Source organism: Cervus canadensis, chromosome 22, assembly GCF_019320065.1.
Source record: "Cervus canadensis isolate Bull #8, Minnesota chromosome 22, ASM1932006v1, whole genome shotgun sequence".
Classification (NCBI taxonomy): Eukaryota; Metazoa; Chordata; class Mammalia; order Artiodactyla; family Cervidae; genus Cervus; species Cervus canadensis.
This window is the reverse complement of record NC_057407.1, coordinates 4,247,555-4,265,956: the sequence shown is the minus strand read 5'-3', so window position 1 is coordinate 4,265,956 and position 18,402 is coordinate 4,247,555. Positions and strand designations below refer to the sequence as shown.

Below are 18,402 nucleotides of genomic sequence, written 5' to 3'. Positions count from 1 at the left end.
CCAGTAAGATACAGGTCAGTGTCTTCTGGGGAAACACGTGCTTTTCTTATAAAGGGCAAGAGACGTGGGTAGAGACTTTCGCCCTGTCCTAACTGAGCTTCTCGGTAAATCACTGCAAAAATGGAGTGGCTGATCCCTCCTGAGTTAAGTGAGAAAAGCAACTCCCCATGTCTTCAAGCTGCCATTAGTTAGACTGTGTTAACTGCAGCGTCTAAGAGCATCTCTGAAACACAGCCATGAAGTTAAGCAGACGTGAGTCTGAATTCCCTGCTACTTACCAGGCTGAACCGGGGTAAGCCCCTTCACCTCTCTGAGCCTCTGCTTCTTCAATCATAAACTAGGACAAGTAACAGAAGCACCTGGTCCCTGGGACCTGGGTACCTGTGGCTGCAGCGGGGAGCTCTGACAGGACGGTCTTGAGGCCGATGCCAGCGATGTCTCGGAGCTGCTCCTTGTCTGACCGCATGTTGGCACAGAGGGCGTCCACAATGGTCTCCACCTGGTACTCCTTCACTTTGCCCACCAGAGGACCCAGGCTGAGCAGGGAGGGAGGGAGTGTAAGAGCCCAGGCTCAGCCCGAGCTGGGGTACCCCTCAGGTCCCCTCAAGGCTGTGGGGCCACATGTGCTGAAGAAAAGACTCAGATCAACAAGGGACTCCCTATTTTGCCAGAAAGAGAGGTACCCTCTGGCTGTGCTGACCTCCTGCCTGACACCTCCCAAAACTGCATCTCCTCCTGAATTTTGCATCTCAGCACATGGCTAAAACATCGAACCCAGAACCTCAGCTGGAAACCAAGGAATGCCCCGGAGCAGGGTTCTCAAACTTCCACGTGTATCAGAATCATCTAGAGGACTCGTTCAGACACAGATTGAACCCCAGATTTTCACCCCACCCCAGATTTTCAGACTTAAGGGGTCTAGGTAGGGGCCTGAAAATGGACATTTCTAGCAAGTTTGAGGTAGATGGTGCAGGGACCACACTTTGAGAACTTCTGCCTTAGAGGCTTGCTTCTCCCAGTGTGGTCACAGATCAACCTCATCAGCTCTATCAGGAGACGCAAAGATGCAGAGCTTAGGTCCCATCTGAGAGTTCCTAGACTAGAATCTGCGCTTCAACAAAACTGCCAGGTGACCGGAAAGCACATTAAAGCTGAAGAACCACAGAGGGCTTCCCTGGCGGCTCAGGGGTAAAGAACCCGCCTGTAAACGCAGGGAACACGGCTTCGATCCCTGATCCGGGAAGATCCCACACGCCTTGAAGCAAGGAAGCCCCAGCACCGCAACCACTGAACCTGTGCTCTGGAGCCTGGGAGCTGCAACTACCGAGCCGGCATCCCCCAGAGCCCGTGCTCCACAATAAGAGAGGCCACCGCAACGGGAGAGTAGCCCCCGCTCTCTGCAGTTAGAGAAAGCCCGTCCCCAGCAGCAGAGACCCAGCACAGCCAAAAATAAAAATAAAATTATTTTTAAATTAAAAAAATAAAAACCGCACGAGACACACTGTTTCTCAGCCTTAAGTCTGCACTGCCATCACCTGGGGCCTTTTAAGAAACTGTTACCCGCGTACCAGCCCCAGAGTGTGAGTTAAATGGTGTCAGGTGTGGCCTGGACACTGGGGAGTTGTTTGTTTTTTTTTTAATTTCCCAGGTGATTCTAACAGGCAGTCAAGGCTGAGGACCTCTGACCTAAGAGTGGTTCCCAGACGATGGTGTAGATTAGAATCCAGATTCTTGGGTGCACAGCCTCACCTGCCTGGCCCGACCCCCTCCTGAATTAGAATCCCTGGGTGGGGAGCACACAGTTTAAACAAGGGGCTCACGTGTCTGCAGTGCACACGAGTTTGCAAAACTCTTCTTTCTCCATCTAAGAAATCACGGGTCCTCCCACTCAACCTCCTGTAGCACTGGTTCCCAGTAGGGGTAAAACTGCTCTGAGGGGTGTTTTGGAAATTCACTGGCAGGCCTTCTATTAGTTATGCTCATCACAGCTAATGAGATGGCACTTCTGGCTTTTATTGACGGGAGAGAGGGGAGGCCGGGTGTGACAGAAAGACAATATTGCAAAACCATGTTTCTTGTCCTGCTGGAGCTTCTAACATCCCACTGGGCAGTCACACAGGTAAAAAGTCTTTCTATAATTATCTGAGTCCTAAATTATATGTAATTTCGTTTTACATATAAACACAAAAATACTTTTCTGTACCATTTTAATATACTCTAAAATTTCCAAAAAATGCAGTTATCAAGTAACTTGAAGGAAGACTGAAGTTTGTTGTTCTGGGAAACTTTACTGGGAAATGGTCACCATTTCAGAAATCTCCTAAAAGCAATGCCACTGTGCTGGTATTTGAGTCCCCAGCATCCGTACCTGTCTCTACCTGCTTGCTGCCTCAGCGCTGACAGCAAGCCTACACTCTGGTGCAGGCTCCCCATAACTTTATTACATGTTGATGTGCCTGAGCATTTACGCACTGAAACACACACTATCTTACTAGCAACTGCGTTCCTCTTTTTCCTTTATGTGCCGGTTTAGGGCATCATATAAAGTGTTTTGTAATCATGGGTAGAGGCAGGTGCTAGTATGCATGAATTTCATTTCATGGTAAGAAAAGAGTATTTCAGATTTTGTGTTATAAAGAGGGGTTACTGCTTTTGCTAGTAGGAAACCAGTCTACCTGATCTCAATTCCACTGTCAGAGGGACGACCAGACCACAAGCCTGAGCACGTCTTGTTCCCCCGTGAGACTCTTTACTAAATTCCCCCGCTCTTGGGGTCAAGTTGAAATTCACATAACCCATCTTGCTTTTTCAACTCTGGGGGCAACCGGCGAAGGTCTCAGGATCACACCTCATGATGCCAGTGGCAAAGACCCCCGTGTTCTTTCACCCCCACCATTTCTGTACGTGCCAGCCTGACTTTCCAGCTGCCAGCATCTACAACTGTGTCTGAGGGTTTTCTCTACCCGGAGATGTCAAGGAATGCATAACCCCCTGCCTACCCCAGGAACAGCCCTCAACCAAGGAAAGCTGGCAGGTGGGACCACCTTGAAGGTCATGTCCTACACTGTGTTCCAGGGACACCCCCAGGGTTAAGCGCCACTTGCCCACAGCGGTAAGCTGCTTGAGAAGTCATGCTTTATTGCTTTTCTTCCTTCCCCATTGCCCCACCAGCTTCCTGGGATCTCTCCCCTAATAAACTTACATGTGAATCTCTGCCGCAAGGTGTAACTGTACCCTGTACTTCCGGGGGAACCCAGACCAAGGCACTGTCCCACTCCACTGGCTCTCTAAGGAGTCGCTCGGTCGTGTCCAACTCTTTGCAACCCCACAGACTGTAGCCCACCAGGCTCCTCTGTCCATGGGATTTCCCAGGCAAGAATACTGGAGTGGGTTGCCATGCCCTTCTCCAGGGGATCTTCCCGACCCAGGGAGGCGCTCCAAGAACTTCTCAGCCAGTCTTTCCCCAGTGGTTGGACCCCCAAACGGGCAGGGGCCCTCCGGCTCCCAGTGGGGCCGACACTCACCACTTGACCGCCAGGTTCTGCACCTCCCCGTTCTTGTCCTCCAGGAGCCGGAGCAGCATCTTCACCACCTTGCGCTCACTGTCCTCGTCCAACTGGATGGAGTCCTTCTGAAGCTCCGACATCAGGTCACTGGTGGCCATGAACCTGGGCAGGGAGGGTGGAGGGGCATTGCCGAGCAGGCTCTGGGCCCTGGTGACTTGGGCAGTACCCTTACAGTTCCTCCAGGAGCACACGTTGATACAAAGGAGAACTCAAGAGCAGGTGGATTATCTGGGCTGTGGGCACTGCTAGGCCATCACAAGGAGTCCTGTGTGTGAAAATGTACTGACTTCCAGATTCTCTTGTTTGAATACAGCTGCGTCTACAGTCTATGGTTTTTCCAGTAGTCATGTACGGATGTGAGAGTTGGACCATAAAGAAAGCTGAGCACCAAAAAATTGATGCTTTCGAACTATGGTGCTGGAGCAGACTCTTAGGAGTCCCTTGGACAGCAAGGAGATCAAACCAGTCCATCCTAAAGGAAATCAACCCTGAATATTCATTGGAAGGACTGATGCTGAGGCTGAAGCTCCAGTACTCTGACCACCTGATGTGAAGAATCTGACTCACCAGAAAAGACTCTGATGCTGGGAAAGATTGAAGGCAGGAGGAGAAGGGGACGACAGAGGACGAAACGGTTGGATGGCATCACCGACTCAACGGACATGAGTTTGAGCAAACTCCGGGAGATAGTGACGTGCTGCATATGGTGGCAAAGAGTAGGATACGGCTGAGCGACTGAACAATAGCTTCCGGTGACAGTAACTGGCTCGCGGCAGTGACAGCTGCCCTCTGGAGGTGGACACACACTCTCCAGGCCTGCAGGATCTCCCCAGGCCCACTGCACCTGCTCACTGGCTCTTGCAGGCACTTGATAGCAGCAAGGTGAGATGCTGTGAAGTCCAGATCACAGAGTGGGCGGCCCCAGAAAAAGAGTTAGGCTTTTGATCCCCCACCAGGCCACCTCATACCAGCCTGGTTTTCTAGCTTGAGTAAGTCAACCAAGAACCTCCTCCAGCCCTGCACCTCACAACCCACCAAGCCAAGCCTCCTAGGGCAAAAGTGGTCACAGTAGGATTCCAGCCTCATCTTTGCAGGCTCAGACCTACTGCTGGATGTCCCAGTGGGCCCCAGGGCCCCTCAGGCAGGAAGGTGCTTGTCAGTGTCACAGGTGTTTATCCCACAGCTGGGATAAGCCTCAAGCTGCTGACAGAAGGAAAGAGGTTGGGCTGGAGGCAAGGAGAGGGTGGCAGGGTTGACGATGCCCACCTCTGGGCCTGCCTGCTGCAGAAGCAGCAGCCAAGGTCAGATGAAGGAAGAGGTTTGGATCTGAGCCAGGACAAGGCCGAGGGTATGGACTCCCCAGGTGGCTCAGTGGTCAAGAATCTGCCTGCCAATGCAGGAGATGCAGGTTGGAGCCCTGGGTTGGGAAGATCCCCTGGAGGAAGAAATGGCAACTCACTCCAGTATTCTCGCCTGGGAAATCCCATGAACAGAGGAGGCTGGTGGGCTACAGTCCACGGGGTCGCCAGAGTTGGACACGACTAAACAACAACAGCGACAAGGCCGAGGGTAGCCACATGCACTCCTAAGTCTGTCCAGCTGAAGGAATGTTCAGAGAAGGCAGGCAGGACCCTGCAGCTGAGTTTCTGCTGCAATTCGTGGAGACCCAGCTCAGCCTGGCAACCCAAGGGATGTGCTCCTTTGCCCAAGATGGGCCTCCTGCCCCTTTCTTTCTTTTCCACCTACCGAACTCCTATTCATCTGCCAAGGGCCCAACTCAAATGTCCCAGTCTTAGGAAGACGCCTCTCACCATCCTGCCCTATCCTCCACCCACAGTCTCTAAGCACACTTGGTCTCCCTGGACAGGAACCTCTCAGAAACCCTGCACCCCTTCATTATAGCACCTCTCACACTGCACTGCAAGCTTGGTCACCAGTGTCTCCTCCATTTAACATGAACCCACAGAGGCCTGTCAGTTCCTCTCTGAGTCTCCAGGCCCAGCACACAACTGGCCCAAAGAGGCCCTGAGGAGGCAGGGTGAGGACAGGAGGGGAAGGAGGGTTAGAGTCAGCCCCTAACAGAGCTCAGAGCCAAAGAACTGTGTGGAAATCCAAACACTGAAACCCATTCGTCTGAAACATGCTCCAGCATTTCAGACACTGCCAAGTTCCTGCAAATACTCAGCTCTCAGAGATATATTAATATATGTGTATATGTGTATGGTGGTGGTAAGACGGGTAAAGAGGAAAGGGTATAACTTGGTAGATAGGAGCCTGGGCACTGAAGTTTGGCTTTAAGTAAATACACTGGTCATGTCATTTATCACCTGGGTGACCTTGAGCAACGGCTCCTCAGCCTCAATTTTTCCATTTACAAAAATGGGAATTTTCTTTGCCCCATTTCATAACATCCTTGGGAGGTTTTAATGGGACAACCAGCTCTTAACATGAGGCAGGTGAGGAAAGTAGGCTCAGAGAGGTTGCAAGAACCGCCCACTGTCATCCAGCAAGTTGGGAAAAGAATCAGCCCGCCACTCAGCTCTCCTGGCTCCTCAACCAATACTACTGTGTGTTTTCAAGAAATGATGTAGTGGGGACTTCCCTGGTGGTCCAGTGGCTAAGACTCTGTGCTTCCACTGCAGGGGGCCCCAGTTCCATCCCTGGGTGGGGAACTAGATCCCACATGCTGCAACTAAAGATCAAAGATTCCGTGTACCCCCACTGAGTGAAACCTGCCACAGCCAAATCAACAAAGAAATATTCCCCAAAAATGATGCAGGAATTCCTGCAAGACCCCTCAGTTTACTGGTTTCACTGCTGGAGTCTGAGTGGGAACAGAACAGCCCCTGCTCACAGTGCGGACTGGGAACAACAGGGATGCAAGATTCCCTCCACCTGCTCAGGACCCCCACTCGCAGTCACCACCCGCCTCCAGGAGCCAGAGGACACAGTCTCAGTTTCATTCCAGAGAAACCCTAGAGGCGACTCAGCTGAAACACTGGGCCACATGGGTGCCTGGACAGCTGGTCAAGCAGGACCCAGCCCCCCTGGTATTCGGACTGTAAAAATAGACACCATCCTCATATGCTTGGGGGTGGTTTTAAGTGTTCTCAGGACCGCTGGCAGAGCAGACTGGACGGGCTTCTCAGGCTCCAGTTGGCAAGGCCGATTCCCTCTCCTGGAGCCTAGCCCCGAGGCCCCAGATGGTGGGGCACATCCCCTCGGCCGGTGGCCGGCTGTGTGACCTTGAGCAAGTCACTCCACCTCTCCAAGCCTCTGGAGACCAGGAAGAACAATCACGACCATGCAGGCAGACGGGAGGACTGAATGAGATTATACTGGACAACAGGGAGCCCGGGACACAGAAAACCTTCACTGAGCACCTACTGTATACCCAGAACAGCCTCTGGGACACAAAAGCAGAGTATACAGTCCAGTGGTCCAGGGACTCCAGGTCTCGCAGGCTCCAGAAGAGAATGTAGCAGAAACATGGGACAGGCATTGGAGGCATCCCAAGGAGGTGATGACTGGGTAGAAGCTAGCCTGGTGAAGCAGGGAAGTGAAGGGACAAAGAACTTCCAGGTAAAGGCCCAGAGCAAAGAGACGCTGCAGCCTTCTGCTGCGCACAGAATCACAACAGTGTCCCTGAGGCTTCTCTGGTGGCTCAGGGGTAAAGAATCCGCTTGCCAATGCAGGAGATGTGGGTTCGACCCCTGGGTCGGGAAGATCCCCTGGACAACGGAAATGGCAACCCACTCTAGTATTCTTGCCTGGAGAATCCCATGGACAGAGGAGCCCGGCGGGCTACAGTTCACGGGGTGGCAAAAGAGCCAGACACAGCTTAGCCACCAAACAGCAACAACAAATGAAGCATTCACCTGGTGCCAGCATCCCACATAGTTAACTCTTCACACCAACCCTCCAGGTGGGTTGCTATTACTCCATTTCACAGAGCTTCTGAGGCTCAGAGGGATTAAGCAGCTTGTCCACAATCACACCACCAGTAAATGGCTGGAGGCAGGATCTGAACCCAGGACTGTGGCTCTGAGGCTCTACTAAAGCAGCGGGTCTACTAAAGGGGGGCTGTGAAGGAATGAGTTGCTGAAGGCGGGTGAGGGGCAGGGCCTCAGTCTCCTCCCCAGTCAAGAATCAGACAGCCTTGCCAAAATCTCATCCTCTGTGTTAGACTGACCTGGAAGTGGCCGCGGATTCTCCACTTCCTAACTCTGCGACGGCACCTGAGCCCTTTCTGCCTCTGAGCCTCACTCTCCCCATCTGTAAAATGGGGTAACCCAGACCGAATGCTCAATGGGTGGGCGTGGCTATCTCCTCTGAAAATTTCTTACAGCTCAAAGGGTCCAGAACAGGTTGTGTGATCATGGGCCAACCCTTTCCCCCCTCCCTGGGCCTCAGTTTCCCCAGAATAGGAGGAAGTTGGACCGAAAAAGGGAGTGGCCCAGAAAAACGTAGAAGCCCCCATCCGAAGCATCACCTACCCGCCTGCAAAGCCACTCAGCCCAGCCCCCTCCTGCAGGCAGGGTCGGAACAAACCCGCGAGGGGAGGGACGGGGAGAGAGTACCCCTCTGAAGTGCGGGGGTGGAGGCCTGCGGTGAAGTCGCTGAGACGGGGCAGAGCTGAGGGTCCCAGTGAAAAAGTCAGCCCTAGGGGGCTGGAGTCCCGGGAAGGGAACGGGTTTCAATGCGGAGAAGAGGAGGCAGGAGAGGCCGAGGGCTTCAGCGTGGGTTGGAGAGGAGGGCCGGGGCCCATGGCACGCGCGGAGAGATGCGGGCTTGGGCAGAAACGCAAGAGAAGAGAAGCTGAGAAACCGGGTGTCCGAGGGCCGAGCGGCGGGACGGAAGGCAGGGGCTGAAGTTTGCGCGGTGGGAGACGCAGCTGCGGGCTGGAGTCCCGGAGAGGGCCGGGCAGCGATCCGCGGACAAGGGGCGCCCCCCCACCCCGAGCTCCCGCGCGGGGCGCAGAGGCGGGGAGGGGGCGTTTCGGGGGGCGGGGTGGAGCTCCGGGAGGGATGCGGGGCGGGGGCTGCAGGGTCCCGGGGGGCAAGGACCGGAGCTCCGGGAGGGGGAGGCCGGGGTTTCGGGGCGGGGCACCCCGCCGCGGGGCCCGGCCGCGGGCGCACCTGAAGTCCTTGTCGCTGGACGTCATCTTCTCCAGGAGGCTGGAGATGTGGAAGGCGGCGGTGCTCATGGTGGCTGCGCCGCGGGCCGCCGGCGGGAGGGAATATGGCGGCGCGGGCCCCCTCCCCCGCCGCGCGGGCTGCGCTCAGCGGACAGAAATAGCCGCCCCCGCCCCGCCCCGCCCGCCGGCGCCGCGCTCGCAGCGGCAGCGGCCGCAGCTGCGGGAGGCTGGAGGCGGGAGGGGCCCGCCGAGGGGCTCGCGGATCCCTCCCCGGCGTCCTGGTCGCAGACGAGGGCCCATCACCGGCTTGCACACTCCCGCGGACCGGGAGCTCACCACCTCTCAGCGGATAGCTCCTCCCTACGATTCCCCGTGGTGCCCTGGATCCTGCTAGCGAGACACAGTCACGGTGACCAGAGAGTCTCCGGTGGGAGCCCCCACCTCGGTCAGTTCTGCTCCTGTGAGGCCTTGGCCAAGTCACTTGACCTCTCTAAGCCTCAGCTTTCTCATCTGTAGGCATTCCAGAAACAGGAGCTGCTATTATCGGTCAAGCCAACCAGTACACTTCCCATGCGGCCCACGCCAAAGCCAGCCAGGATATGAAGAGTAGTACCCTGTCGCACCAGGCCTTCTGCCTGCCTCATCCAACCCTCAGGACATCACGGCTGGTTTCTTCATCTTATACCCAACGCAGCTGAGTTGGTCACGCAAGTCACACAGCCAATCAATCTGGGATGGAATCAGGACTGACCCCAGACTGGGCAACAATTCTTCAATGAAGCCGCACGGTTTCTCCGCAGGTAGGTACAAGCTCAGGGTGGGAGGATCTATACGAAAACAGCTAGAGCCGCAAAACTTCTCCAGGGCTTTCCTGGTGGTCCAGTGGTCAAGAATCTGCCTGCTGATGCAGGGGGACGCGGGGTCCATCCCTAATCAGGGAAGATCCCACGTTCCTCGGAGCAACTAAGCCCCTGTGTCACAACTACCAAGCCCTCTCTTTTGCGCGGTGCTCTGCACCAAGAGAAGTCACTGCAATGAGAAGCCTGCGCACCACAACTGCAGAGTAGCCCCCTCTTGCTGCAACTACAGAAAGCCCAAGCAACAAGACCCAGCACAGCCAAAAATAAATAAATCATATATACATATGCATAATCAATTGTGTTGTTTTGGTTTTTTTTTTTTTAAGAATTCTCTAAACAGCCCGGAGGCTGTTGGCTCTTGGCAAAGGGAGTCATGTGTGCAAGACAGGCCTGGGTTCAAATCCCCTCGAAGTTGCTTCCTGACTGTGATGCCTTGGGATAATGACACAACCTCTCTGAGCTATGTTCTTCGCACGCTTGTAAGAAGGGGATAAAGAAATCTTTATTTTATAACACACTTCTTGGGTACCTGTTTTGGGCTTCTGGGCTCCAGAGCAGCAGTGTCCAACAGAACTCTGCAAAGCTGGAAATTTTCTGTATCCGCACTGCCCCATATGATGGCCACTAGTCACATGTGCGGCTTTCCTGGTGGCTCAGCGGTAAAGAATCCGCCTGCCAGTGCAGGAGACACAAGAGATGCGGGTTCAATCCCTAGGCCTGGAAGATCCCCTGGAGGAGGAAATGGCAACCCACTCCAGTAGTCCTGCCTGGGAAATCCCATGGACAGAAGAGCCTGGCAGGCTACAGTCCGTGGGGCCACAAAGAGTCAGACATGACTTAGCAACTAAACAGCAACAACCGCAAGCTATTTATAATACTAAATCACTTTATGGCTGTTTATAATATTAAGCCACTTCTTTCTGGGATGGAGAAAAATGGGCTTGAAGCATACAAGGTTAAACTCTTGTTCTGTCATATCTTTTTGTTCTGTCACATCTTTTGGGAAGTGAAACATCTTTTGGGAAGTGAACTAGGTGGGCAGCTTGCCCGGAGAGAGTGACAGCCCCCTCCAGCCCTGGAGGGGAGCCAAGGATCCAACTGGTGAACATTCGTCTGTGCGTGCTCAGTCATTCAGTCGTGTCCGACTCCTTGTGACCCCACGGACCGTAGCCCTCCAGGCTCCTCTGTCCATGGGATTCTCCTGGCAAGAATACTGGAGTTGAAGAAGGAATTCATAGGGCCTGGACTCCATCTCAGGCCTGTCCGTGCTGGTCGTGCGCGGCCACCTCTCCAGTGGACTCTGAACTCTGTGCTTAGGGCCTATGGGAATGACAATGGAAGGATAAGACCCCCCTCTGGGCAGGGGAATCTTGAAGAGTGCCTGTGGGAATGACAGTGGAAGGATAAGACTCCCTTCTGGGCAGGGAAGACACTAATCACCCCTGCCTCCAGACAGTATCTGTAACACATAACACGTGAATGATGGGGTTATTGTGATTGTATTTACCCTTCCTTTGTAAACCTAAAGGGATTTCGGCTGGTGGGTTTGGACGCGTACACATGGGGTATAAAAGATTTTCACATAATGCTGGTCGGGGCCCTTGGCTAAGAGGAGACTCTGCCTTGGGCCCGCCGGTGTAATAAACTGCACTCCACTATCTGCTTTGTCCTCCTAAGTGAGTTTGTTTCCCAGAAAGCGTGGCTATAACAGAGTGGGTTGCGATGCCCTCCTCGAGGGGACCTTCCCAACCCCAGGGATGGAACCCACGTCTCTTACGTCTCCTGCACTGGCAGACGAGTTCTTTACCACTAACTTCATCTGGGAAGTCCTGAGTTTTCCTGTCAGTATTTACCAAAGAGCCGGGCTGTGTGCTAAACACAGGGGTGATACGGAGGGAAACAGAGAGATGTGGTGCAGAATAACTAATAACTACTCTGTGAGAAGACAGAGTTGAATTTGAGTCGCTTCTAGCTGTGTGGGAGCTTCCATTGTGGCTCAGATGGTAAGGCGTCTGCCCGCAATGCGGGAGATCAAGATTCGATCCCTGGGTCGGGAAGATCCTCTGGAGAAGGAAATGGCAACCCACTGCAGTACTCTTGCCTGAAAAATTCCACGGACAGAGGAGCCTGATGGGCTATAGTCCATGGACTTGCAAAGAGTCGGACACGACTGAGCCACTTCCCTTTCTTTTTTTCTTTCTAGCTGTGTGACCTTGGGCAAGTGACTCAGCCCCTCTGAGCCTCAGTTTCCACATCTATAAGATGGAAATAATAGCACCCACCTGCCGGGGTCCAGCCTCGGCAGGATCCAGGGGTACCCTCAGGATGAACGGCATCGGCGAAAGAAAGAGAGAGAGAGAGAGAGAGAGTGACCAGCCGGGGGGTGCAGCAGAGTCTGGCAAATGCTTTATTTTTTACTGTGGCTTTTATACCCTAAATTAGTACATTTCTAAGGGGAAGATAGTTTAACATTACATCAGCTTGTTCTTCACGAAACCAGGGTGTTTTCTGCATACTTCTTTGTTTGTACGTTATCTTCTGGCCTTGGAGCCTATTAACATTTTATGACATAGGTGAATGCAAAACTGTTTTCCTGTAATCTATTCTTTAATGAACACAAAGGTCAGTCCTTTTGCAGAAGTTAAATTTATCTAAAAGTTTTACAACACAAAGACTCTGCAGCTCCGGTGACGCAGCCCCTGTTTAGCATTCCTGGTTAAAATGAACAATTCTAAACTCGTATTTTTCTAAATCTTTAACTCTAACCACTTTTAGAATAATATTTTTGTGTTCTCTAACAGGGCTTCCTCACCCCTCGAAGGGCTCTGTGCCTATTAGGGCCTTTTGTGTGATCAGGTTCTTTATGCTGTTTATGTTAAGGTGTTGTGAGCATTAGTACGCGTTTGCCAAGCAGGCTAGAATGCCAGCAAAGGGGTCTAAATTGAAACACTCCTTTCATCCTGGATAATCTTATAGGATACCACCGTCCGGGGGACATACTGATTAAAGTTCTAAGTTGGTTCTGTTTGGAGAGAGATCGGGGAAGGCCTTCTACCTGTGTCACAGAAATTAGGAAGTAGTCTAATACAGCAAGCATCAGAAAGACAGAGATCATCTTTAAGGTGAGCGCCGGGGCAGCTTTTCAAAATCCCTGAAGTCGTGATCTGCCTTGCTTGTCAGGTCTTCTCCTCATGACCTTGTCATGGGTGGGATCTCATGTGCTGGCTCCCGGCACCCACCCAAGAAGGAAAAGCTCTTGGCCGAATGCCGGGCACACAGCAAACCTGCAGTGAACTGTAGCTATTAGTTGTTTTTATTACTGTTACAGCTTGTGGAGGAGACATACACTGAATCGGATGGTGGAGGGAAGGATTGTGGGGACAGAGGAGAGAGATGGGAAGTGTGAGCCCAGCCTTGAGGAGCAGATACATCCTCCAGGCAGAGACTTGGGCCAGTGTTCCAGACACGCATGCTTGTATCCCCACAGTCTCAAGCTCCATCATAGCATGCCCTGCGTCTGCCCCTCATACCTGCAGGACAGGTGTGTCTTGTGACATCTACCTGGCTTGAGCCCAGTTAGACACTGTTCACAGGAGTGTCACTGCCCAGAGCTCTTAGGAGAATTCCCAGGCTGAAGGCACTGTGTCCTTCCAGCATGGGTGAATCTGTTTCAAACATCTGGGTCTTGGATCTGAAGATGATCTCAAAAGCTGTTTTTAAAGTCTCCTTCCCACTACAGTGTTGTAAAGTAACTAGCCTCCAATTAAAATAAACTAATTAATAAAAAAAAATCTTTCTCCCTCCCTATTTCCCTCCTCCCCTACTTCTCTCTCCCTCCCTCCCCCTTTCTGTTCTTTTTATTCATCATAAAGGTTAACAACTTGCACATTTATTAAAAGAACTTGCTGACTATCTCCTCAAGCACAGAACTATACTTGCAAACCCAACAGCAAGTATGGGACAGGATGACCAAGGCTGACACAATTCACAGCTGGAGATTTCGTAGCAGTGGTTCCAGCCAGGAGTCTCCTGATATCCAGTTGCTAAATACAGGCTTCAGACAAAGCAATGGAACCACAGTCTGGACACTAGGGTAGGACGAGACCACCTTTCTCCAGGTGAGTTCAGTAACTGCATGCTCAAAGACTGTTGTTATGGAAAGATCCTAATGTACACAGAAGTAGAAAGAATAATATTGATATAATAAACTCCCACGTCTGAATCCCCTAGCTTCTGCTGTTCTCCACATTGGTTGATTTGTCCTTCCTGTCTCCCCCTCCCACATTTTCCCCAAAGCTAGAGTGTTTTTAAGCAAGCAAATCCCAGACTCAATGTCCTGTCACCAGTAATTGCTTCAGCCTGCCATGCCAACGGATGACATTTTTACATAGCTGCTGTGCCAACATCATACCTCACAAAAATAACACTAACCTTTAAACAATCTAATATTTAGTCCATATTCAAGTTTCCCAGATTGTGTTAAAGATGTCTGTTGGCAATTCGTTTGTTAGAAGAGTGTTAACAAAATTCCCTGGGCTCCGATTTCTAGAACTATGGCACTTCATAGGTTTTGCTTTCTGGAGGGCCTGTTTGGGGCAGAGACACAGGAAATGCATCCTGCCCCTTCTTAAAAGCTCCAGCTGTGTGGTGGACACAAAGTAGCTCACAGTAGGCCCTCAAGACGGCCCTGCAAGGTGATGCTGAGCAGGTGCTCCCATCGCTAGCCCCAGGACCCCCACTTCAGCTAAAAAAAAGTCCACTCTGATCTGATAGAATGCCTTAAATTTTACTTGTCAAGGGGATCTTTCTGCTATAAAAAAAAAAATTAAAAGCCACCTAAATTGAGTCTGAATCCCTTATTTTGCATTTGTCAGAGTGTCCTAGGGTGGATTTTTTCACCACTCACCCCCCTCTTTAAATTTGTTTGACATGTACACACTGTTTTATTTATTTATTTGTTTTTGGCTGTGCTGCATCTTCATTGCTCTGTGAGGGCTTTCTCTAGTTGCAGCGAGTGGGGGCTACTCTCTTGTGGCTGCTATTGCTAAGTTACTTCTGTCGTGTCCGACTCTGTGCGACCCCATAGACGGCAGCCCACCAGGCTCCCCGGTCCCTGAGATTCTTCAGGCAAGAACACCGGAGTGGGCTGCCATCTCCTTCTCCTTGTGGAGCACGGGCTTAATTACTCCGTGGCACGTGGAATCTTCCTGGACCAGGTATCGATTTCCCCTGCACTGACAGGCAGATTCTTTACCACTGAGCCACCAGGGAAGTCTGCCCACCCCCTTTTTCTAAAAAAAAAAAAAAAAAAAAAAATTTAGCTCTTGTCTTTGTTTTTTAGAGGGGACATTGAGACACTGGCATCTGAGTCAGAGGGCTCTCAAGATGGCCAGGTCCAACTTCTGCCTTCAGCTGCAGAGGTTTTTCCATAGGCCCATTCCACAGTTGAAACAACTGAGGCCTGGAAGCCCAGGGTGAGTCAGGCTTAATTTAGATGTAGAAATATTTTCAACTCCATCTCAGATTGCATCAGGTACAGCCATTGTTTCTTAAAGAATATGGAATTGCAAAGGCCAGAGGCTACCTCTTCAAACATAGATTTAAATGACACATACAGGAGCTTCTAAGCTAGGTTAGGTTGGAGTTTCTCCATGGAGGAGTGAACAAAGTCCTGCCTTTGGAGTTGGGGAAACCTGGGTTCAAGTCCCGACTTAGACATATCTGTTATGTCACCCTGAGCAGTCCTTTACTCCTCTGGTTCTCACTTGTCTCATCCATGAAATGGGGCAATAGTCCCTGTCTACAGCATTCACTTAAGAAATGTTGGAAAATGATTAACACAGACCCCGCCGTCAGAGGCACCCATTTGGTGAGTAAATAAAAACTCACGTCAAGAACTGGGCTCGAGCTTCCCCGGTGGCTCAGTGATTAAGAATCCAGCTGCTGATGCAGGAGACACGGGTTTGATCCCTGAGCTGGGAAGATCCCACATGCCACAGAGCCGGCAAGCCCGGGTGTCACAAGTACTGAGCCTGCGCTCTGGAACTCACACACTGCAACCACTGAAGCCTGAACGCCCTAGAGCCTGTGCTCCGAAACAAGAGGGGAAGCCACCGCAGCAAGAAGCCTGCACACCACAGCTAGAGAAAAAGCCGCGTGGCAACAAAGATCCAGCACAGGCAAATTAATTAATTAATTAATGACGATGAAAAAAAAAGAAAAAAGAACCAGGCTCCAGGGTGTTCATAGTAGGGGCGCGTTCTCCACCGCCCCACACCCACAGGGCATCACTCTCAGACCAGACGCAGGAAGTCTTTGGGGAGCTCCCATCCGCCTGCGGGATCGCAGAGCTTCATTACGAGTGTGTCAAGGCCTAGGAAGGGCTGACTGTGTCCAGGCACCGCCCCGAACACTTCACACAAATAATCTCAGCATGGGCTGGGACAGCCGTCTCCCCCATTTTGACGGATATGGAGACCGAGGCCAAGCTGTCAAGCTGTGTAACTGTTGTCTGCAGAGTTCACGTGCCTGCTGAGTCAGGGGGCCCCCCACCCCGGCTGTCAATTCTGGAATGCAGGGAAGCCGGATGCCACCGCTCAGCTGCTGAGCTAGCTCCCCCGGACTGTCAGCCTTGTCCACAGGATGGTGGGAGGTTGTCCCATGAATCACTCCCCCGACATACACACAGCAGTGAGGTCACCTCAGCATGGAGCTAAGTTGGACTTCCTCATGCCTCTGGCAGCTCTGTTGTGGCCCTGGAGATCCGCCCATGGCAGAGAGGTGGGAAATGCCCCGAGGTCCTCCCTCCATCCTTTCGGAGGTCAACTCTTACGTGCTCGGAGAGGGGAAGTACCCTCACCTGGGCCTGCTCTGTACTGTGTGGTCACTCCATTGTGAGGGACGGGATGTCACTCCGTTTTTTTTTCAACCCCATCGACTGTGGCCTGCCAGGCTCCTCTGTCCATGGAATTTTCCAGGCAAGAATACTGCAGGTTGCCCCTTCCTTCTCCAGGGGATCTTCCCTACCCCGGGATCGAACCTGTGTCTTCTGCTTGGCAGGCAGTTTCTTTACCACTGAACCACCTGGAACGAGAAGATAGTAAACACAAGGTATTGACTGGGTCTTACGAACAGTACTACGTGCCAGTCACTGAAACCTTTCAGTGGTAGGAAGTATAATGTAGTCCATTGGTTCTTAAATGTGAGCAAGCACCAGAATCACCCAGCGTGTTGGGTGGCTAAAATGCAAATTGCAGTTCCCTACTCCAGAGTTTCTGATTCACTAGGACTAGGATAGGACTCAAGAGTTTGCTTTTCTAAAAAGGTTACAGGTGATGCTGATATTGCTGGTCCAGGGACCACATTTTTGAGGACAACTGATTAGTTCAACTTCCTTCCCCTTGCTTAATGGTGGTTCTCAAGTTTATTTTTCCAGGGACGGAGATCTCATTGCCTAGTCCATCAACCTATCTCATTTCTAGATAGTTTCTACTGTGAAGATATGACTTGTGTGTGTCTTTGTGTTGAGATGAAAACTAACCTTCTTGGCTCTCTCCTGGCCAATTCTCTCTGCCTCTGGACTGCATGGTCTCACCAGAAAGCAGCAATTAGAGGGGAGAGGAGACTTGCAATTAGACCAAAGTTCTCCCTCACCTTCACAGTCCAGAGCCACCAAGCCCTCTCAATTTTCCCCTCTGATTTAGAAGTGTCCAATAGGAATATATTGTGAGGAAATTCCCTGGTGGTCCAGTGGTTAGGACTCTGTGCTCTCATGGCTGAGGGCCTGGGTTTGATCCCTGGTTGGGGAACTAAGATCCCACAAGCTGCATAACCAAAAACCCCAAAACAAATACACACACACACACACACGTATGTATTCACTATATGTGTATATATGGATGTATATATTATATAATTATATAAATAATATATTAAAATATAATATATTATATTCTAACATTATATATAAACATATTATCTATATTATATTATATATAATAGCTATTATAATAATATAGATATTATATGTTATATATGTATGATACACCTATAATATATAATAATATATAATATAATATATTAGCATTATATTATAATATATACACTATATTATTATAATATATAATCAATACATCATAATATATAAATATATAAATATATTTACATAAATATATAAAAATATTTACATAAATATATAAAAATATAAATTATATATATAACACATATAAAATATATAATATATATTGATAATATCTACATAGATAATATATATAAATATATATATATAATATATATAATATATAATATATATAATATATAGATATAATATATAATATATAATATAGATATTATTTTATTATATAATTATACTAGTATATTATTATATTATATATTATAGATATTTATATATTAAGGATATTTATAAATATATAAATGTATATTTGTTATATATATATATATTATAATTATTAAAATATATTAATATAATATTAATTATTATTATACTTGTTAAATATATTATATATAAATTTATAACAAATAAATATATAATTTATTTGTTATAAATTTATAATATATATTATATATTATATAATTATAATTGTATCATATATATTATTTTATATAATAATATTGTTATATTGACATATATTTTATAATATTATATATTATAATATATATTACAATATTATAATATATAATATGTCAATATAATATATATAATATACATCAATATATCAATATAATATAATACATAGAAATGTATATATTTATATAAATATATAAAATGTATAAATTATAGATATATAATATATAATTACATATATACTATAATTAATAT

The 18,402-nt window shown here is 49.5% G+C and overlaps 2 protein-coding genes across 8 annotated transcripts in view; one reads left to right on the top strand and one right to left on the bottom strand.

The window, feature by feature from the left end:
• The window catches only part of CAND2 (cullin associated and neddylation dissociated 2 (putative)), a 29,854-nt gene extending 20,949 nt beyond the window's left edge, over positions 1–8,905 (bottom strand). Inside the window, exons 1-3 of the mRNA XM_043443535.1 lie at positions 8,705–8,905; positions 3,525–3,668; positions 382–536 (exon numbers count right to left, since the gene is read on the bottom strand). Coding sequence (XP_043299470.1) covers positions 382–536; positions 3,525–3,668; positions 8,705–8,772 — 367 coding nt within the window. The 5' untranslated portion in view covers positions 8,773–8,905. The remainder of the gene's footprint in view (positions 1–381; positions 537–3,524; positions 3,669–8,704) is intronic.
• Positions 8,906–8,988: 83 nt separating this feature from the next.
• Positions 8,989–18,402, top strand: part of TMEM40 (transmembrane protein 40) — a 48,499-nt gene continuing 39,085 nt past the window's right edge. For 4 of the 7 annotated variants that reach the window (XM_043443543.1, XM_043443542.1, XM_043443541.1 and 1 more), the window contains exons 1-2: positions 9,193–9,503; positions 13,436–13,681. The gene's annotated coding sequence lies outside the window, so the exon portion shown is untranslated. Of the gene's footprint in view, positions 9,149–9,192; positions 9,504–13,435; positions 13,682–18,402 lie in introns of those variants that run through there. The other 3 variants (XM_043443539.1, XM_043443540.1, XM_043443538.1) reach the window with 3 other exon arrangements.